Source organism: Balearica regulorum, chromosome 2 (genome assembly GCF_011004875.1).
Source record: "Balearica regulorum gibbericeps isolate bBalReg1 chromosome 2, bBalReg1.pri, whole genome shotgun sequence".
Lineage (NCBI taxonomy): Eukaryota > Metazoa > Chordata > Aves > Gruiformes > Gruidae > Balearica > Balearica regulorum.
In genome coordinates this window covers 92,027,757-92,055,590 of record NC_046185.1, presented here as the reverse complement: position 1 = coordinate 92,055,590, position 27,834 = coordinate 92,027,757, and the positions used below count along the sequence as shown (strand labels likewise).

The 27,834-nt window shown below is 40.7% G+C and overlaps 1 protein-coding gene across 1 annotated transcript in view; it reads right to left on the bottom strand.

Annotated features, from left to right (window-relative positions):
• PHLPP1 (PH domain and leucine rich repeat protein phosphatase 1) overlaps positions 1-27,834 on the bottom strand; it is a 140,039-nt gene that overhangs the window by 4,521 nt on the left and 107,684 nt on the right. Inside the window, exons 8-15 of the mRNA XM_075744901.1 lie at positions 27,122-27,182; positions 25,118-25,213; positions 21,136-21,291; positions 12,064-12,264; positions 10,891-11,053; positions 6,011-6,141; positions 2,389-2,493; positions 1,259-1,453 (exon numbers count right to left, since the gene is read on the bottom strand). Of these exons, the coding sequence (XP_075601016.1) occupies positions 1,259-1,453; positions 2,389-2,493; positions 6,011-6,141; positions 10,891-11,053; positions 12,064-12,264; positions 21,136-21,291; positions 25,118-25,213; positions 27,122-27,182 (1,108 nt within the window). The remainder of the gene's footprint in view (positions 1-1,258; positions 1,454-2,388; positions 2,494-6,010; positions 6,142-10,890; positions 11,054-12,063; positions 12,265-21,135; positions 21,292-25,117; positions 25,214-27,121; positions 27,183-27,834) is intronic.

Below are 27,834 nucleotides of genomic sequence, written 5' to 3'. Positions count from 1 at the left end.
AATCTTGGGGAGAGAATGCACAACTAAATTTGTAACCAAGCTACAATGTGCTTTTTTTTTTTTAAAAATTCACTTCAGGAGTGTTGCATATCATCTGTAATCATCTCAATGAATGGTTAAATGCAACTGGAATGAATACTAGTTCTGGTTCTCCAAAGAACTGGTTAGCTTATTTTGACTTGAGACCAAAAAAAAAAAAAAAAAAGAAAAAAAAAAGGAGCTTTTTGTAGGAATGCCACATTCCTGTGAAATCACATTAGTAGTAAACAAAACCACTTAATAAGTAGTTTCGATCCTCAAATTTGTTATTATTTTTGAATAAAGCGTATGGTAACCACCTTCTCAGCTACTGGTCCAAGGCACTGTTAAAAGCAATTATGGGAAGGAAGCATTTTCTCTCATGTTTGTAAGGTTCAATGCCACCCTACTACTTCCATATCTTTCTCGATACCAGAAATCCAGTATTTTTCCTTTCCAAAGGTGCAGCAATTGAACGATACGCAATGCTACTTTTCATTTGACCCATTTCCTCAGTCTCTAAGCTGCATATTTGCTTTCTCCTTTGTTGCATTCCCTTCGTACTCCTCCTTCGCTCAGTGCCTCCCCAGGCACAGTTCCTTCTTCTCTCAAGAACAGCACGCACATAGGTTTCCAAACCACTACACAGAGCTACTATTACACACTCAGCTATCGTATCACAACCTCTTTGGATGGGTCCTGCTCAAATCATATTCTACGGCGAAAGGGATGACAGGAAACAGACATTTCTGAAGAGTCAGACTACATGTTTTAAATATTTGTGTAGCCTTAAATAACCTGAATTGGTACACAGAAACAGAAAAGATCAGCCCAGGCTTTGCAGCCAGAATGAAGTTTAAAAGATGATCAAGAGATTCATACCACTGACTTGGTTATGGCCAACTGTGAATCATAAGACTTAAAGAAGATATCAGAAAAGAGTAAACCTCCAATCACTACTTAGGCATGATCATTTAGTAACTTTGCAGGTGGGTTGATTTGTTTGTTTGTTTGGGTGAGGGGTGTTGGGGTTTCTCTCCCCACACCTGAAAGGAACAGAGGACAATATTCACAAAATAAACAGTAAAAGAAAACATTGCAGCCAGATATCAAGGCTTTTTTTCCCCCCCCCTTGCATTTTTTTGAAGCAAGAAAAGAGCAAGTGTCTGATATGAAGGTGAAAAAAAACTGTCCAGTGAGCAATGCACAAGGTAAAAAAGGCTTCAGATCCAAGACTCACCTCTGCATAACAATGAAAGTGTTGATCATGTATTCTTCCTCATTTTTTGTTTTCTGCAGCTCTTCTGCTAAGATGTCGCTCATTGTGCACTGCAGCAGATATGGCACTTCCACGTTGCGGTCACCATCAAACACACCATAAAGTGCCTCCCGGTTGTCACAGAAGTTATTGGCTGAAAGCGCTGCCACACACAGCCTAGTGAAAAAACAAAAGCGGGAGAACATCAAAGTGGTTACCCACTAATAGTTTCTCATCTTGTCATTCTGACCAGAAAGATGCAGTCCAAGAGCTAGTTTTAACCACCTCTGTTCACAAGCATCTCAGGACTGCTTTCTGAGCTGTGGAGAAGAGTCAGGCCCATCACTAGTGCTAAGATGTGGACAGAACTATACTGAAAGTTCAAGCCAAGCCCTAAGGATTCTTCCTCCTTTTCAGCATGTGAACAGGTCCCTTATTTATAGAAATATGGGGAAAAAATAGGCCTGAAACAACATCACTTGAAACCGCACTTGCCCCTCTGAAAGCCATCCTTGTGATTTAACATGCCGATGACCAAGTTGTGCCTTAAATCAGTTAACAGTAAGTAAAGGCTTGCTGGCACTTGCTACGGAAACCTAGGTAGCAGAAGATTTCTAAAAAGGTATTTAAGGAACAAAGAAAGATTCATCACATTGCCAGCAACACAGAGACTAGCAGACTCTTGGTACATTATTTGTCAAGTGCTGCCTTAGTCACAGGAGCTCCGCACACTATGAATATTCAGAGTTTTGGCCATTCTGCCTCTTCCTTTAGTATCTCTGATTTGCTTGGTAAACATCCTTTGGTTGAAGATAAAGCAGCTTTGCAAAGAGGAAAATGCTTCTAAACACTCAGATCTTTTGCAAACACCAGTCTCTTGCATAGGCAAAATGCGTTGGTTACCCTTGTATCTTAGCAACTTCCCTAACAAAGACCAATGTGGAGAGCTGGGCAGGGGCCCAGTATACAAATATAGAGTCATGGCATGGCCTCTGCCTTTGTGAAGCCCAAAAGTCCCCGAAACTTTCACTGAAAAAAGGATTTCTTTGTATCAGCACAGAGGTGCTCTGCTGCTAGGATGCTCGTATAATATAAACCACACCAGGTCGTACTTGTTCTTAACGCCCGATGCTTCTGTGTAACCATGGCTCCACACTGCCGGCGCTCCTGAAGCATCACCGGCCGAGGGCTGGTCGATCTTGAAGCAACGGATATTGCTGCAAAGAGAAAGGAAAGGGGAAAGACGCAATGGATTGAAGCGCTGGTGTGATCCAGTTTAAAATGTGAAGATAACACCTTTTTTTCCCTCCCTCAGTTCTTAGTAATACATTTAAAAGAAGAAAATGAAGCAGGACATCTGAAGTGGTTACTTTTACGTGTCTGTATACAAAGAACAAAAAAGCAGTAAATAACTCGGCCTCTATGAGGGTGTCAGCTGCGGTGTTTTGCTTAGCCAACTTTTCTTTCCCTGCCCTCATCCCTGAGCTATTTGTATCAAACCTGGCCCAGTAGGAATACAAGGCAAATTTTTCACTAGCTTGATGAAAGCCAGTACAGGGGAGTGATTTTTTAACTTCTACATCTTTCCCACCCATTTTAACAAGTAGTCTCTGGGCTCTTTTCATTGTACTCAGATGAAGCCTCCTGTATGACCCACCTCATCCCCTAAATGAAGAAAAAAGAGGAAAAAAAAATTTCTTTAGAAACAGTAACATCTAGTAACAGCCTTCCATGAAAATGCCCAAACACAGAAATCTCCTCCATCCTTGTCCTGCATCAACCTGCAAGAGCCAGCCTGCAGTCCCAACAGCGAGCACAGTCCTTCTGTCTTCCCCAATTTTTACTTAGGCCCTTGATCCTCTACCCTCCAATTTACTACCAACATAGCCTTTAGCCTGAAGTTCAACTATTTCACGCAGCGTAGTAAAGACTTAAAAAGGGCCCAGCCCTCTCTGTTTATACTCTTCTCTTCATAGCCCTGCTTTGCTGGGGAGAGATGACCTCCTCCCTGCTCCCTACTGCTCTCTTCCAAAGGCAGGGAAAGCCAGCTCCCCACACGCTGCAGACACTTCAAAGGCACCCGAACCTTTCATGAACCAAATGAATCATAAAAGGACACAAGCAGAAAGGTCTAACTGTTCACTCTGAGCATTCATTTCTCTCTATCCAAACCCCCACCTGACCTGAACACACAGAAAAATCTTTTCAGCATTGCACAGCCCTCCTCAAATAACCCGAAGTACTGTCACATCCAGTTCGATTTCTTTTTACGCTAATAGTCAGGATGTACCTCAGCGAGGGCAGATGAAAAGCAAACAAATTACATAAAGAACGTTAGAACCACCGGTGTTTTAAGCCCTTGGTTTTGCAGCCCTCTGCGTGACAAACAGGAGGCAAACATCGCGCCACAAACATTAGAAAAGATTATCTGACCTCAAATCAAACTGGAAACCTGGGTCTCTTCCAAAGTAGCAAAGATTTTAATTCTGTCTCCACCTGCAAACCACTACACACACGAGCACACGCACTTTCCTCACAGACTTCTCACACAAGACAGTTATCTCCCAGGGCAGAGGAACTTGGATCAAAAGGGATTTTCTGTTTGTTTCTTTTTTAACTGAGTCGACTGACCCCTGGTTCCTGGGCAGGTCAAGGACCTCAAGGCTTCCCAGCAGTGGTGAAAAAAAAGTCGCATCGATGCATTGCCTTCAGCTTCCTCAGTGGCACCACTACAAATAGACCACGTGCCTGGGAAGGAATGATATCCAGCAGTGCATCCTATGCAGGGAAGATAGGCTAAAGCCTCCGGACAGCACGGTTTATTTTGCCTTTAATTTGACTGCTACAATTGAACTAAATGCTCTTTCCTAAAAATAAGACTAGCAGCATTTTTGTCTTTTTTCATTTTAATTGCTACTGAAAATTCTTACATCGAATAAATCACTTGGCAACACAGTCCTAAGCACGCAAGCCTCCATACATATTAAAAAAGCAAGCATGCACGACAGGACTTCTCACCAGCACTGAGAATACATATTAACCTACTACCTGCTTGAATCCTGCCAGGGCACAGATGGAGAGCTGCCTTTCACATGCGAAGGAAGATATAAAAAGCACCAAGTGCACAAGTATTTTCGTGCCTGCCACAAAAAACAAGTGAAAGGAGCACCTCCTCCCTCACAGTCAATTATAGCAGTATACCATCAAGTCAGTGTGGTATATCAGTAGAGATGCTAAGAAGCCCCTCAGGAGGCCTGAAACACCTGACTGTGGCTAATGAATATTAGGGAAGACAACAGACCTGAGGTGTTGAGAATAATTAATTAAAAAAACCCCAAATAACCAAACAAAATGCACACACAAGAGGAAGCAAATTTTCTATGAATTAAAGAGAACGGATATGCCGGTGAAAATACGGTGTGTAACTGGGCTGTACTACTCTTCTACTACTTAGGACTTAAATGTGTATACTACTGCTATAGGGCGCGATGCCTGAATACTCAAGTGGCAAGAGATCGGCTTGTCCATCTTGTCTGCTGGGTTATACACAAGAAAAGCTGATCTTTCACTTTCAGTTTCAACACAACTCAATTAGCTTTGTGTTATATATATATATATAAACAATTTATTTTTTTTCCTATGAACCAGAACAACATTACACACTGCTGCTTCAGGAAAGTTTCCTGTATACAATAAAGCATCTCTTAAAATAGAGGAACCCTCTATTTTTGCTGTCTGCTGCAGAACATGAACTCTTGTTTTTATCTCTGAAAACTCATTATTATTCAAATTTCCATTTAAATTTGATAAAATCCGCTGATTCAAGCTAAAAGCAAACTCAGTTTGCTAAGTTTCCCTTGCTTGCACAACAGATGAGGTTTACTACTCCAGTGTCTGATCTTAACTGTTTAAAAGCAAACCATACGAAGCAACTGCTCAACCCTTAAAGAGCAAATCAACCCTTCTTGGAATCTTGCAATATTTAAGGATCAAAGAGACTTAGAAGGAACCTCTGAGCTGGTGCATTTCCCTTCAGGACATAAGAAAAGCTCAAGATAGCACCACTGTCCACATCTGATCTGTTTTAGTGCAACATTTCCCAACACACAGCAGAAGGAGGCACGAGGCACTTGGCAAATTTCAGGTATGGATGGTAAGTCCCAGGGCAGGAAACATATAAGTAGACAGGAAAAAAAATTTGAGGGTCCCAAAGCAAGGTAACTAGCTTTGCTGCAAGTGGAGTGGGAGATGACAGTCTTCAGCAGCAGCATAAAAAAATATTTATAGGACAAAGGCAGAGAGGGATGAAAGGTAACAAGAAATGGTATGTGAACAGGTAAAAACGAGCACAATGACAAAGACAGACCCAAGCAGATGAACATGAGAAAAAAACGTAGTAAATAGCTACTGGCATCTCAACAGTGGAATAAAACAAGTATTTTGGTTGCACCTAATGTCAGAAGTAAAATGGAGATCAAACTGGCCCAACAGTGGTTATACCAGCCCACCAGACCCCTTCAGGAGTTACAGCTGAAAGCAATTGCACTGAAGTGGGTAATCTTCTTCAATGAAGTATTAATTTCTGAACTACCCATACAACCAGTTACTTTCTGATCCACTGACAATAGGGAGCTGTACTCCTTGAAGAGATTTATGCTTCTGCGTATTGTGGTTTTGTCACATCCTAGTGACAGGAGCTGCTCTGCCCCTTCCCCGCTCTGTAAGGTCACTTACTTCAGCAGCTCCAGGGTTTTGTGATCCAAGGCTAATCTGGGATTTCCAGTCAGGTCCAGCTCTTGTAGTTTTGGCGGCAGGTTTTCAGGCAATGTGATTTCACTCAGTTCATTGCAGCTTAGGTCCACACACTGCAAAAGGAAAGCAGCCAAGTAAGCAAGAGAATTCAGCTGTCATCAAGATCATACAAATTTTGATTAAATGTAGTAAGGCATGTTTCAGGAACAAAAAAGGCTGCAACTGAGACCTAAGACCATTCATTTAGGGAAGTGGTTCTTACACAATGACTTTCATATGGCAGTTAGCCATCTTCCCAGATGCCTAGGACACCTAGAAATGTGTTGCCCACCATTTTCATCTCTGGCCAAGTGTCATCCTGTTAGGAAAGTGGTAAGCTTTGTCTGCTCTTCACAGAGACAAAGATGGTCAGTGTATTTTCAAGTATTTAAGAAAAAATGTGACTGATGAAAACAGTTGCCAGTTTTTTTAATGGATAAAGGAAATGGAGATAAATACAGTTGGGGTTTCTAAGCCACTGGCATGGCAGTCCCTTCCCTGAAATCAGTTTAAACCAGCATGAGTACAAGCACGCTCTCAGGAATTCAATATTTACTGAGGGATATTAAAATAAGTAGGGTTATGAATGCATGTGGAGGGCAGGAGTAGAGGGGGAAAGGAAAAAAGAATATTAGAGCAGTTTTAAACATGGTTTTAATTTGTGTCATCTTCAATGGATTCCTACTTAAATACGAAGTCAATAAAATGAGTGGAAAAAAATTAAAGCTTAAATATTTCAGAAAAAATGTGACACAAAACAGCAGACAAACTTGCTGGCTATCCACCAGCTAAGCACAAATTAGCTAGAACAAGTGCACTAGAATGACAAAATCCTCAAACAAATGTCATTTAAAGCTGCATATCCAGATGAAAGTCAATATACAGGGGAAAGTATGGCCTTTTAGAACAAAATCAACACTCCAAACCCTATTACAGGACCATCAGTGTAGCATGCACCAAAAATTGGAGGGGGGGGGGGGGGAAGGACAGAGCAGGCTGGTATTTAGGAGATAGAAGAACTATCCACATCTTTCAGAAAAACTGTTTTCTACTTTCAACCTGCAAAAAGAGAAAGACTGCAAAAACTTTAATAAACCATAAAGCTGAAAGGGGCAGGGGGAGGCTTTTTCCTAGCTGCACATTTTGACCATTAAGTAATTTCCATTGATACAAGCGAGACACTTCTATTTTTGCAGGTATATTCAAAGAAATTGGGTCCTGAGCTGGAAGGCATAAGATAACCTAGTAAAAACTGGAAAAGAAAGATTTCCTAACACTTTATTAAATATATGGAATGGAAATAATGAATTTCTGACCCAAATCATGAATCCTGAGGTTGTCTAATATGGATGCCTTATTATCTACAAAGAACAAATGGCTGACGTTATCTAAGCCTGATAAGGAAATCAGAGTTTAAATCTGTCACAAACAAAATAGTAGACAGCTTAACAGAACGGTTACTCCAGGGAGCTTTTTTCCTCTATGCAATGCCTTGCTGCTTCCAGAGAGCCAGTAATTACTTTGCAGATTACAGAAGCTGCCAGCAGGCCTTGCTGTGTTCAACACCTCAATGCCATTACAAATTCGATAGAAGAGCATGCTACAATAACAAGTACAAAAATCGGTAAAGTAATTTCATTGTTCTCATTAAATGCCCAATACGCCAAAGGTAGTGACACTCTACAGCACGGTCCTTGGTCCCTAGGCACTAGTGAAGATCGCTTATTTATCAGGTTAGGATTTCTTAGATTTTATTTGTACTATTTGAAGAACAGGCTAAGAGGGACTTTCTGCATATCTGTGTTAAATTTAGTCCTTATTTTACTCCCCAGGCAAGCAGGAAAGCATATTTCCTAACTGATTTCAATTTCCTTATGCATTATTTTAATGTAAGCTAGTTTAGCCCCACCCATGCAGCACCAGAAGAACAACTCCTGCAACTGCACACAGGATTTGGCACTGGATGGGCCAGCTGGAAGACAGGGTTTAATAGTCAGCACTTGCTTACGCTGCATTTACAGCTTTGTAACTGTTTTGTCCAAGGCTTATCTCCAGTTGTGACTGAAGGTGGCCATACCCATACTAATCTATGTAACTAGAAGAAAAACTACCAAAAGACTGAGAGTTTTGTCTTCAAGATGATACTGCTACTAGATCTTCACTTATTTTCGATCTCAAGGTAACGCTCCTGTGAAAGATAAGCTTGACCAAAAATTGCGACAAGAAACCTCCGTATTACCCTCACCACGGCAGCCCAGCAAGAAAACCACAAGAGAGAAGCAACTCATCAGCCAACAAAAACTGGATGATGAAGTAAAGCCAGGTCCCAGATGGGAAAAGCAAGCCTGGGTTGCTGAGCTCTGTTCAAGCAGTAAGGAATACTCAATTGTTTCACTGCATAAGAACACCAGGATGCTGGATAACTGTCTAAAAAATGTCCTTTTTTATTTTGTAAGGCAAGGAAGCTGAAGTCAAACAATGGCTGCAAGGAAGAGTCTGCTGGGGCATTGACTCAGGTGTGTGTGCTTCCAGCTGCTCGGCCATTTGCAGAAGACATTTCAGTGTGCTCAGATAAACCTAACTCTGAAAGCATAAATAACTGTCATAAAATACAATAAAACCCATAAAAAAATGTATTGTATAAGATATCTCCGAGACATCCACTGGGCCCTTTAACACAGAAGACAACATGTAACTTTTGTAGCCTTGACTGTAGCGTGTAAAAAAGGCTTAGAAACAATTGTATCACTAAAATGATCTTATGTTTGGAAATCCTGGAGTTACTGCAAGTGCTAAAGCACCTTCATTTATACTAGCTTTCCTTCTGGAATTACTTTAGACAGCATAGTAACTGCTGCTATTATCTGTTCCAGTATCGCTTACTCCAAAAACATAACATGTCAGCCTCTCAGGCTCATTAAATACAAAAGCTGAACAGCCATTACCTCAGGTAACAGAGTTTCCCCAAGAAGTTCAGAACATTTGAATACCACCTCAGTTAGAATTAACCATCAAATATGATATAACCAGAGGTGACATAAGACTATACAACTTGGTGCTTTGCCACAAGCAAGCTTATTTCACCAAGCAACCAAATCCATAAACAATAAATTCTGAACTTACTTTGGCACATTTTCAATGCTCTCACATACCTAAGAAAGAGCTCCAGTTAAGGTAAGGAACAGATACAGCCAGGCAGCGCAAGCTTGACCCCCAAACTAACAAACACCAACCCTGACCTAGAGAAATCACTGAGAGGCCAGAAGAAACTCTATGCCCAAAAAGGCATCTTCCCATCTGGCAATTACATGAACTCATCTCACCTCAGTCAAAACTAGGCTTGAGTACTGACCAGGCGTTTTCTTTCCACAAAGGTGGAGTCCTAGAACACTCTGTCCTCTTAGATGAAGTCACACATGCTATCGCTGCAGTCCCAAACCAGTTAGTGATGTCCATGCCCCTTTCTTCTGCTAAAGTGAATTAAGTAACCATAGGGAACCAGCAGGAAGAAACTGCCGGGTCTTCCAAGAGTGTTTTTCTGCTAAGCATTGTGGCAGAGTAGCACTTCAAATACAGACACTTTTATAAAACATTCAGCTTTCCCCAAAACACATGAACAAAAGGAAAAGGTTGATTGTTCCCTATCAGCATGTTTACATTACCCTCATCTTGTTTTTTATGGTTGATACCACCCTCATACTTTTAAAGAAATGTTTACTGCGCAGAGCCTCGCTCCCCCACCCCAATTCTTCCTCAAAGTAAAAAGGCTTTGCTTCTGATTGATTCTAAATGGCCCTCCGCTTCCTCTGGCCATTGTTCCAAAGAGGGAGGAGTATTCAAAAACCCACAAGTTTCTTTGAGATTTCCTGGCTAAAACCACAATGCTCATCTTTATGTGCACTCGCTTGTCCAACAGAATTATTGCTCCCACTGCTTTGCCTGACCCCAGACACTGAGGCACACACGGCAGGCTGGGAACTCAGCCTTTTGACTTTACAGAGCGCCCAAAGGACACTTTGGTTGTTTTGAGCCCGTGGATAGGTAACCAGCTCTCAACCTCAGAGAACAACAGATTTTCTGTCATATCACAAGATTTGTATGCTGCGAGTTAACTGTCCCTCCCAGCTCTGACCAGCAAAAACAAAATATTCTGCTCTACAGCCAGGTGAGAAGCAGGAACTTGATTCACAAAGGTAAGCAGTAGCGCTCTTCAGCATGGTCAAGAAAACAGTGCGTCCCACAAAAAGATGTGTCAAGAAAAGTACAGAATTACTTCTGGAAACACATACAAGAGACAGATTAAGCATTCCTCCGGTTCTGCAAAATATGACTGCAATTAGGAAAATTAAAGTAGCTTGCCTGACTACTCAAATCCTGTGCTCCTGGAATTTATCTCTGTCCCCAAGGCCTATCGTATTTTGCAGCTTTAGCGGTTTTTAACACATGCTCTAAACAAAGTCCATTCCTACACAATCAACCAAGGCAGCAAGAGTTAATTATGCATAGTTCTTGCCAAATGTTTAAGTCGTATTATAACAGACTGTCACAGGAAGACAATTAACACTTATTTGGCAGAGAAGATAGGATCTGGTGCAGGTGAGCATAAAAAAAAAAAAATCAAGATTTTGAGGCTCTTCTTCCCTTCCAGTCTAAGGCAGCACAGGGGCGAATATTTTGCATATGACCTCAGAGGAGAAAGCAGCTGTCATATCTCTGTAATTTCTGAGCCTATACTACCCTGTATCAATCAGAGACTTGAGGGGAGAATAGAATTGGTAAAGTCGCATTATAGTAGTTTCTTCCGAAGCACATTCATTCCTTACCTTTATTTCAGAAAGCTGCATGACTTCTGGGAAGACTTCGATGCAGTTGGAGTGAGCAATTACAGTATGCATACGTCTGCAGTTCATGATAGTTGTTGGAATGGCTTTCAGTTTGTTCCCACTAATATCAATTTCCTCCAACTCTTCCAGCTTGGCCATTTTGCTATGAAAACAGGAGTTTGAGAATTTTTTTCTTTTAATAGACACGTGTATTTTATTTTGAAGTGGTGCTAAGAGCAGTGGTTTTCATTATTTTAAGAAAATAAGATCGCAGACTTTTGTCCTTGTTCACAGCACTGTCACCTCTCCTCACATCAGACGCTAACACAGTTGTGCAACAAAACGTGTGCTTTTTCAGTCAATGTTTTGTTAAAGCTACTTTTCAAGTGACTTATTTTGCTTACATTCTCCCTGCTCACCAGTTCACTTCCACTCTTTTTCTTCCCTCCTTCCCCCTTCTTTCAATCCTAGTTTCTCCCTTCACCCCAAATTTTCCCTTCCATCTTATCACATCCCACTCAGCCCCTTCCCCCTAATTCATCTCCCTCCCCCTTGCCGGTGAAGCCCAGCTGCTCAGAACATCAGTCAAGGACAGAGATGTCTCTTCTTTTATTTATTGGCATCTCTTTTCCAAGGTTGTACCCCATCAGCTTTACAGCACATCTTACACTTGAAAGATTTCCGATTAAAACAGAGTGAATTGAAAGCACAGAAATTGCTGCCAAGGCAGAATCTCCTTCTGGAGTGAGAGGACTTTTTGCCAGTGGAGTTTAGTCCACTTCCAGAGGACATTTCCAGACTGTTATACTCACAAATCTCTTGTAAGGAGAAGCCCACCAGGTTTAAGCAAAGTGACCAAGCCAGGGAAAACAGAAGACTTCCTTGCTTAACTTCAAAAGTATACTGAGGTCATGCTGAATTAGCCCAGTTGAAAAGAATTTCAAGCGCAATCGAAACACACCAACTAACAGGCAGCGCTCACTTGTCTGCATAATGCAAGAGAGGGTAGCAACGTGCAAGAGGGCACTGCAGGTGAATCCACCCACTGCACTATCACCACATTCAAAATACAGCCTGCACCACCACATTTCTGTGCGATTTAGCTCTCGCTGTGAAAATGTTTCACGATGCCCACCCACCGGTGGGCCAGAGGCAGTGAAAGCAGTTACTTACCTCGCAGGGAAGCTCTGTAGGCGATTGTAAGCCATGTGCAAGATTTTCAGGTGCGGATGGCCTGTTAACAAGGGGACGCATTTATCTGTGAGGTTGTTACTGGTCAAATACAACTCCTGTAAGATGCTATGGGTTTCTTCAGAAAGAGTGGCTGGAGGAAGCATTTCCAGTTTGTTGGCAGAGGCATTAAGAAATCTCAGGCTGCAAAAGAAGTTGCAAAAGGGAGTTCACTGAAACATCCTGCAAGTTTTGTCTAGAAGTATAAATAAAAATCTCTGGTTTTAAGAGTTAAGATAGTTATAAAGCAAAGGTCAGAAGCAACAAGTTCACACCAATGGACAGAAAGACCAGAAGTCTAGTATTAGATGAACAAAACTTCTGATCACATTTTTAAATGAACACATTTGTACAAACAAAACATCAGCAAAACGAGTATGTTAAAATGCCTCTACCCCCTTATAAGGCCTCAGTACCTCCAACATTACTACAGATGTATCTACAGGTAAAAGCAGTAACAAATCACATCATTTCCATATTCTTCCCACATAAAAATGAATTCTGAATTCATCACCAACGAATCATGAGAGTATAGCTGCCCTTCAAGTGACTAAAAGAAGTCACCGCTAACAAAGTCAGCCAATTTTTCAGTAGTTTAAATACTGGCTAGGGTGCAGACAGTATTTTGTTTAAACCTGCAAGCCTGGAAAGCAACTACAAACTACGAAAAAGTACTCTTTGAATGTTTGGGTAACTAAAGATGCACCAATCACAAAAACCACCCTGAGACCAAGCAGTAATTTGCCTTTTAGATTTTAAAGAGAGACAGTGCCAATAGTAAATTAAATAAAAAAGTTATATACTTGCTTGCTGATGTATGCAACAAGACAGCCAGATCTCTGCATAGCTCCTGAATGCCCTTCCCCTACTCTCCAAAGTAGCAGAAGCCCTTGTCAATATTTTCTGCAGTCCTACCACAAGCAGCAAGGACTGAAGCAGCACAGAGATGAAGTCATTCTTTCTCCCTCAAAGGATTTTTTTTCAAGGATGGAAACAGCCCTGTTGTGGTACAGGCACTGCCAGTCACGTTCTGTGGGCAGAAGATTCATGTTTCTTTAGGGGAGTTTGGTGATCGCAGCAGCACTAGAGGAATACACACTGTAGGCATCTTGAGGGCTAGAATTCACACAAGCAATTCCAATGAAATGGAAAAATAAAGCTATTTATCCTTTAGTAACCAACTCTGACACAACCATGCCTTTCCAACAGAAATAAGACACCTCTCTCTACCTTCCTCCCCTTTTCAGAAAAGGCTGCCTTAGAGAACTTGTGCCTGCCAGTCTGCAGCGACTGTGTTCAAACCAGGCTGTACTGGAAATACCAACTAATGGGAATGGGTAGTTGCAATGGGTAAAGTTGCATTCAAGAAACAAGACTCAGAAATGAGCTGGCTGAAGCCTACAAAGCCACTGATCAACACACAAAAGGTAGGTGCACTCCTGCCATCGATCTTAAGAGAAAGCGATAAAGTATCAATAGAATTCTCCCAAGCATGCAGGAATCCACCCTGACCTTTAAGGTCTATTAATGAATGAAATGGATTTGCAAGGGTTGCAGCTGGTTGAAACTTGCTCAGCAGCAAATAAGGGTCAGATATGCTACAGAGGAGTCACATGGGATGCCAAAGGATTAAAAAACCCACTGTTTCCATTAAGAGCAAAAATCTCTCAGCACTGCGCAGAACTGAAACTAGGTTAGCTGTTTTACAGAGACAGAGGAGTCCACTTCAGAGAAACACAGTTTAATCCTCACGCTCATTCATTATTCACAAGGGTGGTAAAACTCCAGAGGAGGAAGGGAGAAGAGGGAGGATTAATAGAGAGAAGGGAATAAGCAGCTGAAAGGGATTTAAAAATTATTTATTCTAAAAAGATGCTGCTCAATTTCACCCTTTAGCTATAAACTAGAAATATATTACACTCATTCAAAGGTGGATTGGATTATTAAACTGAAGCATACCACATCAACGGTTCCTGTACTTACTTAAACACCAGTAAGCACATCTATTGCCCAAGTACAGACAACTATTACTTTAGCAACTTCAATCTGATAGGCATGATAGTCTCTTTCCACAAAAAAAAAAAAAGGCACTCTGATCAACATTAAAGCCACAATATCTTTTGTACCATTCAGTACACAATGTTTGTCTTCAGCTGAGCCTGGAAAGGCTTAAGTAATAAAAAGGTTTAAGGCTGCTGGGAAAAGTGAACTTCCACAGGAATATGACAGGGATGAGGAGGTGGCAGCAAAACATCTCCCAAGAAAGGGCACGTTCCACTACCCCTGAAGGGGAATCTGTTTTACTAATATTCTTGCAAGCTGCAGCAGAATAACCTGGCATGTTTCACAGGTACCTTCTTGTAATAACCAGAGCCAGACAGATAACCTAGAGAGCATCCTATCGCTATGAAGTTCAGAAGAACTTAAGTTTGCTCAAGTACAGCTAGCCCAAAACACAGCTGAAAGCTTCGAGGAAGAAAAGGTACATTGCTCTGATTATTGTCTACTATACTGAAGCTATTTTAAATTAAAAAGAAAAATAAATCAAACAAAAGTTGTTCTGTTTTTAATAAACTTTCAACATTAGTGGAATATAACAAGAAATTTCAAGCTATTCCCTCACTGGTATTAAAAGTGGCCAGAATGTGCATATTCAGCCAAAAGTAGGTTTTGATGCCTATATTTTCCAATGGGGAGAGAGAAGAGCTGTCGTTCTGTATCCCCTGCCCTTTTGCCAAATCTTCCAGAGAGCGATATGACAATATGGAGATAAATCCCATCATCCTGGCCTACACTTAAGTGCCTTGATGTGAACAAGGTGTGGGTGGCTAGCAAAATCTTGCTAACGGTCTAGAATGGCAACCCTGTGGTAGCAGGGTTTCTCACCTACCCCATAGGTAATAACTCACGGCTGGGTAGCACTCAGCAGTCAGGTTCAGGATGGTCATGTCTTGTGTCTGTAGTTGACATCATTATAATTAAATTAACTTTTTAGAAAAGAGTATGCTGCTTATTTACATGTTCCTTTTCACCAGCTGTTACATTAAAATGGTAAAAATATTCTCAAATGGCAATTATTTCAAGATATTATCTGGATTTTAAAAAAAAAAAAAAAACCACCACAAAAGGGACACCATTCTTTGGGCAGAGAACAGCACAAACCAGCAGATTGCTACTGCCAAAGCTTTATCAATTCTGTGCTATAAAGTTATGTAAAAAGAAAAAAAAGAAAAAAAAAGGAAATCTGTACTTGCCCATCAGGTTTTCCCTCACGCTGATTTAACACAGAAGTCCTCCTCCAGGTTATTTCCACTCCCCTATTTTTCCATCCTTGTGCAATGTGCCAGCTGCTACCTTAGAAGGCACATCTTACAAATGCCCTCCAGAGGAGTGGAAATTTACTTGGGCACAACTGTTCCCATCTCTCTTGTGCATGGACTTAAACTGATTCATGTTCCTTGAAGATATCCCACTCATATTGCTTATCAGATGGAAGCAGAATGTCAAGTATTAAAGCTCAGTCCAAAATTAATTGTTTCCCTTTCCAATTCCACCCACACACTATACCACAAGCTCATGAAAAAAGTACAGCATCACTACAAAAACCTGAATTCAGCAGCCCGCGCACATACCAGAGTATAATATAGTGAGGGGAGCATGAATTAACAAGTACTAAAAGAGTGTTGGAGATTAAGAAAGAAACGAAGGCGCTGGCAGGGAGATGCCAGAATTCTTCAGCTTTGACAAGGTGCAAATTCTCTTTTGAGGTAATAATATAAACACTGATCTCTGGCTGGAATAAGTCACCTTCAGTTTTATGGGGTATTAAAGTACAATCCCTTGCTGGATTTCACTTCTCCAAGAGAGAAAACAGAAAAACAAACAAAAAAAAAGACTGTCCCAAACAATAGGCTAGAATCAAGGACATAGGTCTAATTCAACAAAACAGCCCTAATACACAGTTGCACGCATCCCCTATTTAAACCAGGAAGATTGTGATCTGAATTTCAACTTCCAAAAGCAGATGAAGAAAATTTTCTACTGAAAACTGCAAAAGGTTTGAATTTTTTTAACACCAATGCCTACCTCTAGCACATACAAAAGGTGAACATAGACAACCGCGAGAATACAGCATCTCCCAATTCCTCACCATTTTCTGAGGCAGTTTGGCAAACTTGGCTTGCTGGTAAGACACAGCCACCACTGAAAAATGTAAGCCTTCCAAAAACCTTAGGAATGTTCAACATTAAAAGGAGCAACATAGATAACTGCATCCAATGGCGAAGCAGCAGCAAATCAAAACCACTGTGCTTAGCTTGAAAGTACTGATAAGAGTTGGAAAGAATACTGCAGCTGCAAAAAGAGAAATCAAAATCTCCAGTTTGGCCTGTGCCCCAAGATCTCCATCAGCACAGAGAAATCAAAATACAAAATTTCTTCTTCAGTCCCTTCTGCAGAGACATGCCCTCAATTTCTGATCACCTAATCCTAAAATAATTCATGATTGTGGTAGCAGGTGTGTGAGGAAGAATCCTGCAAGCTAAGCATGTCTGGGGGGGGGTGGGGGGAAGGTGTGAGGGGGTGCAATCAAGGCAGTTTTGCCAGCCCATGCAAAAGAGGATATTTCTGCTCCTTTAAAAAAACCAAAACACAAAACCAAACAACAACAAAAAAACCCAAAAACAAAAATGAAAGGACGGAAACATTCAAGTGAATCCCCTTCCTGTTGGTGGGCTGCCAAAAAAACCACTTAACTGCCGTTGTCTCCTCAGCTCTTACTTTCTAACCCATCTTTAGCTGTTTAATTAACTGGGATTTCCCCACTTTCTAATATAGCTGCTTGCAAACCCTAACCTACCAGCAAAGAAACAAATGCAGCTAAGCTTTCTGCAACAAAAGTATGTGCATCAAACACTCAAATGGTTCTTTGCGCTCATTGGAATTTGTTTCCTCCCTCACTTCTCCCCCATCCATGATAAGATTGAATGCTTGCATCAAAAAGCAGCAGTCACAGTGGGTGGAAATGGCAAATATCAAACAAGAGTAAGTTTAACTGGGTCTCCTTCCAGAACTCCAGGAAAAAAAAACCAAACAAAAATCCAAACACCCTCCCCCCCCTAAAACATCACCACAAAACAAGTTAAATTAAATCAAAACAAACAAAAAAATCAAAACAGATAAGAACAGATGAACAAAGCTGAAAACAAGAATCACGCAGATGAGAGCACAGATAGGCTCCAAACAGCTGACGTTGGCTTAGCCACCACAGCTGGCTACTTCCAGACACTAGAAAGCCCAAGGTTTAAGCTGTGCACAGCACAGCTACACATCTTCACCACACAACTGCTTTAAATAGTCTGATGGGCGGTTTAAGGGTTTACACCAAAAAAATTCATCTTAACTTGAAACGAAGCTTAGGCAAGAGGCAAACGCACACCTTTCACCACCGTGTCTCCATTTTTAAACCCCTCCCTTGTTTTTCTATGATAATCCGCCTAAATCTCTTGAATGCTTGTCCATCTTATCTGAAGAGCATTTTGTAGAACTGTTTTCATGACATTAAATGGTAGTTTGCTGCAAACTGGTCAAGGAAGGCAGTAAAAAGTCGTATGAGAGCGGGAAAGGCATCACAACAGACAAAGCAATGGATAGAAATGAAAGGCAGCAGAAATGCAGGTACACGAAAAAAAGGTTCAGGACTCAGCTTGGGAGTTTTCCCCATCAGCCATAGCACTTGCACGAATTCTGTGTTTTTGCAGCATCTGGTAATGAGAAATGAAGGGATAATTTGGCTGCCTCTGTGGCACTCATCTTGCCAAGAAAATCCCCGCCCTAGAAGAAAAATCCTTGCTAACGTGATCAAGATGTGCATACTTTCAGTGCAATAAACAGAACCAAGTTCTGTCTTGGTCAGAGAAATGTTTCATAGGCTAGTCCTCAATTTCTCCTCAAGTAACAGTTTAAAATAGAAAATTAGTTAAAAAGCAGACCAACAAAATATCACTAAATTATACTCTTCAGCACAGACTGACACCTTTTCATTGGTTTTTGAAGGATTAAGGCACAAAATTGATGTTCATTGATTGTTCTATTAAGAGAACAGAGGTTTTTTTCAGTATTTTTCTCCTTTTTTTTTTTTTTTTGGGGTGAAAGCAATATTGTCTCTTCGTGCACCAATGCACTGATTTCCCTCCCTTCCTCAGATGTTCTAGATGTCAAAGCCCACCAGTGCTTGTACTGAAGTTTGCCCAGGGCATTTCACACCCACTTTGTCAAATATTCGAGATTGAGAAGGAGAAAGCATTTATAATTCACAGCATGAGACTTCATATCCAGACAAGATATCATCTGTCAGTGGCACAGACCCGAGTACCTTTCCAAAAAAACAAACTAATCTTTTCAAAGCTGCAAAAGGTAAGTCATTTTATGGAGAGATAAAGGTTCTGTAAGGTAAAGTGATTTGTCCAACATTACACGATGGGTAGGGACCATGGCAGACCACTCAGGAAACCCAGTTCTCTTGGCACGTCTGGCAGTACAGATTGTGCTTCCCAGGGAATGCTTGGAGAAGAGAAGCATTTTACCTCTTTAAAACAAAACAAACCCCTGAACACCTTTCCCTGGCCCAGATCCATTTCTGTTGACACTTAGCTGCTGACAGATGCAAACATTTGAAAACAAAATAAAAAAAAAGATGTTTCCTGTAGGAAATTCCAAACTTAAAGCTCAGACTTCATGCACTAATCTGCACTGCTGTTTTCCTTCACGGTTATCACTTCTGCAGCAGTCATAGGAGCACCAGCATTTGCAAGCCAAGTCACCTAAACCAGTAAAGGCATAGGGAACAAGGGGGAAACCCCACCGAAGCCAACTGCTTCCATTACCCTCACAAACCAGGCAGGTCACAGTGGTGATGAGATGCCAGAATGGTTAAGCTCTGTTCATCTCCTGCAATGGTACGTAACTTTGTTAATACCCGTAGAAGACACTGAAAACACATGCCCTGTACTACTGGAAAGGTGCAGAGGGGAAGAATCCCCAGGTCCCAGTCAGCCATTTCATGCTGTTATTCAATGTATTTTTCCATTCTACCTCTTCAGTACACATTTAGCTACTTCTGGAAATCTACCCCCAATTCTGGTTTTAGCCTGTACTTGTTCATTCTGGCATTGCAAAAAAATAATGAGAGCTGTCTGCAGTTTTGTAGCTCAGTTTAAAAAGATGAGTTGCATTTAAAAACTTATTCAGCTTCTCCCTCACTGCCAAAATTACCCTAATCTACATCCTAGACATACAACCTGGTTTTAATACAAATTTTACAAAATTATTTCTCCCTTTGCTTTCAAAGATGCTTGTAGCTTTCTCAAACTAAGTTAGAGGATTCTTTCCTTTCCAAGTTAACAGGTAGAATTTCAACTTGGGAGCTGTAAATAGGATTTTTTTTATTGACCTAATTTTGCAACTTCCTGTGAAAAAAGCTTTTTACAAGGTTTCATTTCTGAAGTTCATACAATCTCTTATGTGCAATAGTTGGAAAAAAGTTATCTGCAAGACAATTACAGCTGCTGATGTGAAACATCCTTGCCACATGAACAAGCAATGAGTTTCACCACTTTTAAACAGAAATGTGCCAGATAATCCCAATTATTACAGAAGCAACATTGCTAAGTTTCAATGCTTTGACTGCACTTTTATGTAAACTCTCAACTGAAACAGTAAATTAACATCAGAATAACTGCTGATAATCAATTTGTTCCAAAGGTGGTACCCTACACAGGCTGCAATGTGGACAGGTATGCAGTTGTGGTGTTAAAAAAAAAAAGTGCAAAAATTATTTTAAAGGTTCTTTAAAGCAAATCAAGGCTGAAATGAATCACGCACTGGTTCCCAGAACCAAAACCCTGTCCTAGTAAAGTCCACCTTTTGAAAGATAGTTTTTAACCTAATGATAAGTTCCTCAGAACATTACTGTTCAAGAGTAAGTGAAGTTAAGAGTTTATTTAGAAATTATCGCAACCGCAAACTTAATTCTCCAACTCCCAACACTGTGAATCCCAGGATATTTAACCAGAGGCCCATGACAAAATGAGCAGTACACACAAGTAGGGGTTTCGCAATGCTCTTAATTGGGTGAGGAGCTGTTGACAGTGATATCATCACTCCTTTTGCTTCTCCACTGCTCAAGAAACCCAGGAGCTATACGTTCTTTTTGTCACAGTTAGGATCAGAAATAAAACCCCACAGCACACAATCTCACTGTTAAATTTTGCATGGGTTGAACAGCCAGAAATCCCATGACTATCTGGGGAAGCACAGAGGTGCAAGGAACAATGACACCAAGCGGGACAAGCCCATCCAACCATCCCTAGACTAGGCTGCCAAACTCCTGTATTTCAGTCACAGCCACTTTACAGGGTATGTTCATACCCGGGAAAAAAGATTATGAAGACTCTGAGACTAAGGAAACAGCAGCATAAAAACAAGAATCCAGAAAGCAGATCAAGTGGTGACAACAGCTAAATTAGCAACCAACATCTGAAAGGCATAAAAAATTCACAAAGCAAGGACAGGGGAATAACTGAGTTATTCTGACAGCCTTATGCACAGATTTTGTTTTGTTTGACGGGTATAAATAAGTTCTAGCTTCTGACTGAAGGGGGAAAAAAAGCTTTCACACTTCATCAAACAAGCCTAAGAAATATGTATTTAAAGAAACTGCCACTAACCCATCTCAGTGTATGTAGTAGAAAATAGCATGTGCTTCACTTTACAGCTAGATTTCAAGAAGTAGGTGTTCATCAGGAGCTTGGTGGGGAAAAAGAAGCAACCATATAAGGCAACAAAACCAGAATAAAAAGAATGTGTTTTGGTGAGTTGGGCAGACATCTGTTCTTGCCACACAAGGCTTGGCAACTTTCAAATTAGGGGAACCTCAGATTACCCTTTCAGCTAGGAAGTAACACACAAAACAAGGTTCCTCACACACAAGTCGAGATCAAATTTCTTTATATTTACCTGTCTGCTTTCAAAAGCAGGTTAGATGGCAGTTCAAGGAGCTGGTTGTGTTGCACGTCCAGGACCTCCACTTGCATTCGCTCGAGCCGATCTGGTAGCCTTCCTAACATGTTATGTCCTGCCAGCAGCTTACGCAAGCTACTATTGTAAAACAACCTTAGAGAAATGGAAAAAAAAAAAACAACAAAATGAGATAAATCTAAACCGAAGAGTTGCTTTGAGAATTTAGGTACGATATCACAGTTCAATACAAGAAAGTGATTCAGCCAACTGATTAGCAGACATGGTATTAATTACGCACAGATCCAAGAATGTCTTCCCACTCCATCAACTTCTTAAAAACATTGTTCAGAGACAGGGAAGGAGGTTTAAGGATGATTCAGGAGTGAAAGTAGTGAGAAAGTGTTATCGTATTGCACTGTATAATACACCAATATAGAAGCACAACAGTGAAGGAGGTAATTACTAACAATGGCTACAGAAAACTGCACTTGTGGGATCCCCCAAGCTAATGGAAGAACTTCAGAAGTGTGGGTGAAATAACCAGTCACCCCACAAGCTTGATAGTGCTCTATTCATCATGTGCTGACTCATAATCCAATACAATTCCCCACCCCCCATTTTCCTTTTCTGTTAATACCAGACTAACACAAAGCCTCCTTTCCAGTTCTACAGCGAATGAAATTTATCTAATCGGCTTTACTTTCTTGAGCTTTTACAAGCGATAGATGACCTGGAGGTCCCATCCCCCTGCTCCATTGTTGGGGGGGCTGAGGGAGAATGGGAGGGGGAGAAGAGGGCAATGCAGAGACAAGAACAAACAACTGTTTTGATCAAATAGTAAAACTAAAATTTGCAGTATAAGCAATGTAATAAGGAGTTTAAAATCTGCACCTGAAGACCTCAAAAATGGAGCAACTCTCAATTTTGACTGGGAACCACTTTCAGCAAATTAAAAAAAAAAAAGATTATTCTTCATCTGCCACCTGCCTTACATTCCCGCTACCATACTGTTTAATCTGGTGAGCCTGTGCATCATGCTGACCTGTTTCGATCAAAGACTCTCAAATTACTCAGCATTAAAGCAAAAATCTTCCCTCTGTTACAATGACCCAAATACACATAAAGAGCCTCCTCCCGCCCCCCTTCCCTACAAAACATCAGGTCAGCGGATTATTGTGCCAAAATAATCAATGAAGTATGGTGAGTATTTTCCCCTTGACAGATACAGTCATACTCCGTATCTGCGTGCCAGTGTTAACAGTTATCTCAGTTGGCTGGATCGTCTGCATTATGACCATGGATACAAGTCAACAGCCAACTGTATCATTCCAGAAGGCTCAACATAGGGTGAAAGGACTTACACAGTGATAAGCATATCTATCGTGTTTTCATCATTTAACCATTTTTGTGTCACTCCACTTTTACTTGAAAATCTCTCTTGCTTACAGATTTGCCTTTCTATTCTACGCCCTTTCCTAACCAAGACAGGCCAGTATCAATCAACACCAAACATTACAGGAAAAAGCAGAATTGGTTGACAACGTCTCCAAAAAAATTTATCAATTTGGGATTTTTTTGGATAGGTTGGGTCAGTGACATTTTAAAATAAAAGAATTGAAATCATGGCAAAAATCTTAGCAATTAGCTTTTCAATAAAATAAATAATTCAGAAGAACTGAGTAAGCCTTTGGGATTTTATTTTTTCTCTTATTTTCCAAGTTCTACAAACACCAAAGGAACTGGGCTGCCTGAAGAGAGATTAAACTACCAGCATTTAACTAAGCAAGCTCCTGATGAGCCTGGGACACTGGTTCTCAAGCTGGGTGGGGAACCAGGACACTGGGACTGCTCTTCCCTATGGGCACCTTTCCCACTTGCCCAACTCCCTCTGGAAGTTTTGATTGGATCAAAAAGGATTAAGGATAAGCATGGTGCTCGGCATCTTCTGAGAAAACATGGTTTGGTGAAAGCATCATTCAAACAATTCCTTTAGTAAGGAACTGTTCCAGACAACACAATGTTGAATACAAATGGATCTTTAAAAAAAAAAAGACAAAAAAGTAAAAAAAAAAAAGGAAAAAATACATACAGACATCTTGTTTAGTGGTGGCAGCATGGTCATTTTGGCAACTGTTAAATGAAGCACTTCCATTTTCTTTGGGGAATCTTTTGCAATGTCAGTTTTATGACAAACAATTTGTCCTGCATAGCTAAGACTAAGTACCCTTTCTGTTATTTTTCAGTACTTTTAAAGCAGAAATGGCTGCGTTACAGCCCAGTGTACATTGTTCCCATTTTCTTTAATTGAGACAAACCCCAGTACACAGCCCTTTGTCTTCAAGGATTGTTTTTCTGTTTCAAGAGGCAAACACAATTAGCTCAACTGTAGTTTGTTTAGATTAGGTGCAACCTTCAGGCTTCTAGGAAACTGGTGGTCAGTCAAGGCTTGAACATTTCTGGTTGGAGTTGCAAGCATCCTCCTAGGAGACTCTTGCTCACTCACTTCACAGCTTTTCAGAGAGCTAGTCTATGTAGAAGGCCGTGCAAACAGCAGTGCACATGAACACACTTACTGGGCACTAGTACTTACCTGATACTTAACAGTAGGCCTGAGCCATTTGCATTTGAATCCACACCCAATTTTCCCTGAAGTTTAACAGACCTTCAAAGCCTGTGTTTTGAACTGGGCCTTAAAACTGAGCTGACTTATTAGGAGCTAAGCTATCTAGACACATACTACAAAGAAGAGCTTTCAAAGATAAACTATTTCCTGGGGTTAATGATAAGATGGCAGGAGAGACAAGTGAGATGTTGACTGTACCTAATTTCAGCTAATCATTAATCTCCCAAAAGATATCCGGTATGCCTTGATACTCCTTGCTGTTATGAAGTGCAAATGAAAGGCAAATGAACTTTTGCTCCCGCCCTCCACCTTCTGAGTAGGCACAGTTTCACTTTGTGTGAAAGAACAGAGGGATTAATAGTCTGCGTGTTAGTCTGTTAGTTTGCTGTGTAAATCCCCACATATCCTTTTCTGTCTATGTTTCTGAAATCTATTCTCTTCCCATTTATGACACTAAAACTACCACTTTACACCATATGGCACATTCATCTGACCCAGACAAAACTATCGTTTTTGGTTTCTGATGCTCTTCTGTGCTGTACAGCTCCGTAAGGAAAATAATTAATAGCTCATCAGGTACTAGCTGTCTGCAATCTTCAATGGCTCTGCACATCCCCATGCAATTTCACCCATTGAGCCCAGTATGTTCTCCCTTTCATAACATCTCTTTTGAAGTGTACAGAGCAGCCAAGAATGACAGCTCTCTTCAGTGAGGTCAGGGAGCTAAAAATTCTCAATGCCAGCACCTGACCAGTATACTCACTTGAAACAGGTCTCTCTAGAAAAAAATAGTAAGAGCCATTCATTATTTAAACTCAACTCCTGTTTTCCTTCCTGTTCACTTGCTTTCCTGTCACTTGTATTTATCAATTTTAAGTTTAGACACTTGGAAAAGAGATCATCTTTGTAGTGAAGGTGATTGCTCTACTTGTTTGATGAGGCTTTACCTTCTCCTTTCAGCCCTTTTTCATTCAAACAGGGCTGTGAACTGGAGTCTCTGGGCACCACTGAAACTAAGCTACAAGTTCTGGATCTCTAAATTGTCATGCAAAGTTATGGCTGTAAATATTTAATATTCAGTATTAAAAATGAAGGGCTTTCCTGCCTGAACTGCCACATGAACAGCTTCAAAACTTCCACCTGGAGTTCAAAGGCATTGCTTTCTCTGCATGAAAGTAGAAGAAGAAAGGCTGGGTGGAAGCTTGAGGCATGACGACACCCCACAAGGTAAAAATAAAATCAAACAAAAGATAAAATGGGCCTGACAGCCAATGGAACAGGCTAAACACTGAATCAGCAATTATTTCTGAATTGCTTATCCTGTTCCACATTGTGCAACTGGTCTGCAAGACTCACCGGGCAGGCAGCTCACGTATCTGATTGTGGCCAACATCCAACACTTCCAGTTTCCTGCTGTCACACACCCACTCAGGCAGGTTTTCCAGGTGATTTCTATGAATAAAGAACAGTAAGGTATAACTAAATGATAATCAAGATGTAAAGACTATTAAGAACGCAGCCTCAAGAGAGATACAGATACCTGCAGGAAATAAATCTGCTACATAATATGTTTCCTATGAGATTGTATCACTCCTCCTTCTCTAAGGGCACTACCAGTGCAGTAAGGTCCTGAGTGAAGGGGAAATAAAACTAACCGCACGTCCCTAGACGTGCAGCCACTAAGAAAATGGAAAAAGCTGCTTCCAAATTATCAGGCAAGAAGAGTTAAAAGTATCAGAGTATTAAGAATGAAGAAGTCTCTGCATGGAGAAGAAAATTTTTGAGATATTGCTCAGAAAATATTCACATCTTACACAGTTGAAACACACCTCTTCGATCCCCCATAAATTCAATTCTGAAACCCACTCTATCACTCTTCAGCTATCTCACTGAATAGAGCAAAATCTTTTTTGTGTGCGTATCTTTAAAGTCAAGCATTTTGCTTTTCTGGCATTTGTCTTCACAGAAACTAGCCCTTCTAAAAATTACATTCTACAAAGTAAGTTTTTCCAAATATCGCACTGAAAACATGCTGGGCACAGTGGGGCACCCATGTATCCTGCCTCAAAGACAAAAATTAGCAGCACAAAATACATGGAGGAGATTGTGTGCATGTGCATTCACAGAACTACTATTTCAGTTAGCATACACAGATGCAAAACTGGGTATCAAATAATATTCAGGCACTCGCAGACTTGAAATTCAGGAATAGGACCCTTCCACAGCATGAACATAATGCAATGTTCATGCTCATTCACGTACTTGTATCCTATAGTTTATCCATGCAATAGCCTTTTACCAAAATACGCTATAGCAAACCAACCCCTCTTATCCTCAGATAGCTTCCTTCTCAAACAGATTCCCCAAATTCCAAGCGAGCCAAAAAGCTAAAGACACCCTACCCATTTAATTACAATGCCATCACTGAACTGACGCACAAAAAGGGTTTTGTGATCAAAATCATGCATCTTGCACCGATTTCATTTACAGCTAAATTGAGAACACAGCTTTACAAAGCTTTCCAATAAATCACACTTATTTAGCCACACCTGTGTGTTACATTGAGGTGCACAATGGGAGTGACTCGTGGTTGATGAAACTTTGAGGTTGATGGCCACTCACCCAGGTTAATTCACTGTTATGATCACCCTCAACAGCTTAAGAGTGCTTTAAGCAGGCTTTTTAATGAATGAGATTATCACTTCAACATGCAGAAGAGTAATTCCTTAAATAAGACAGGCCTTAAGCACATGTGTAAAGTGTTTTCCTGATTCAGTCCTTAAACTGTAAACTAAAAATTGTAAACTAAAACATCCCTTTCTCCATTTCTTTCCTTATCCCACCTCGCTCATTAAGGTGAGATTTATGGATGCATTCAAATGGCAACTGCAGACATCTTTCCAGCAGCTAGGGCTGCAGAGAACCACGATGAGCTGCAGGAGCTGCCGTACTGATGAGTAAACTATCGAACCGTCACCTACGCTGGGCTTGTGACACAGATGTATCCAGAAAGGAATTTCTGTACATGTCTCATATTGGTGCACATTTGAATCATTGTGTTGTACCTCTACAAGATAGTAAATTTTTAAATCAGGGAAACTCTTTCCCTTTAAAGGCACATTTTGCTTTTGGCACTAAAAAAAACCCCACACCCATAAAGAAAGTAAATCTATGAAAAGGAAACAGGGAAGAACTGTCCAGTAGAAAAAAAGCCCATCCTGTAACCCTGAAAATCAGTCTTCTCATATCTCAAGGTCCAATTCCTGCTCCCACTCCCTCCCAGTGAAATACCAGTGAAGGTCATTTTTCCATAAGCCTCATTGATATATATTTTACAGGCCCAAGAAAAAGCATACTTACCTAGAAATATCCATATAAGCCAGGCAATTAGGAACTGGATACACATCAAGGTGAACAAGTTCTAGGGGGAAAAAATAAATAAAAACAGAAGTGGTGATAAAGATTTGCACTTAAATGGCTGTTCCATAAGCGTTATTTTAAGCAGCTAACACCCTGAGATTTCAGAACAAGTCAGCAACCTAAAAAACTTCTGAGGACATGGACCTCTGTGAATTGAGAATTGTTTCTTTATTATGTTTGAGTACATTTGCCACATTAAATTGTACTTGCTATGACAGATACTGTATAGCTGATCAGAGATGAGAATCTGGTTTCAAAGTTTCATGGCAAAATCTCATTTTTCCATTTTTGTCCCAGAGTTGTAACTTCACCTCGGCCATTCTCTGCCCAGAATAGTCCGTCACAAACCTGCTCTACATTTTTTCACTGCTCACTAATGGTACAGGCAGGGAAGGGAGACTCCCCAGTCTGCAACAGCAAGCTACAAAATACTTCAGAGTCCTCCAGGTCATGGCAAGATGCAGAGTATTTTCAACACATTACACGAGCCTTTGCATCCCCTGTGGTGCTCCTGGTTCATGCAACCTTACAGATCGTTCATAGCATCTCAACTACCGCTAGTAATGTTATATTTTGATTGCTTCAATAATATTTCATATTCTAAGGATTTTAGGTAGCTGATGCTTAGCATTAAGGTTGAAACAAAACCAGCA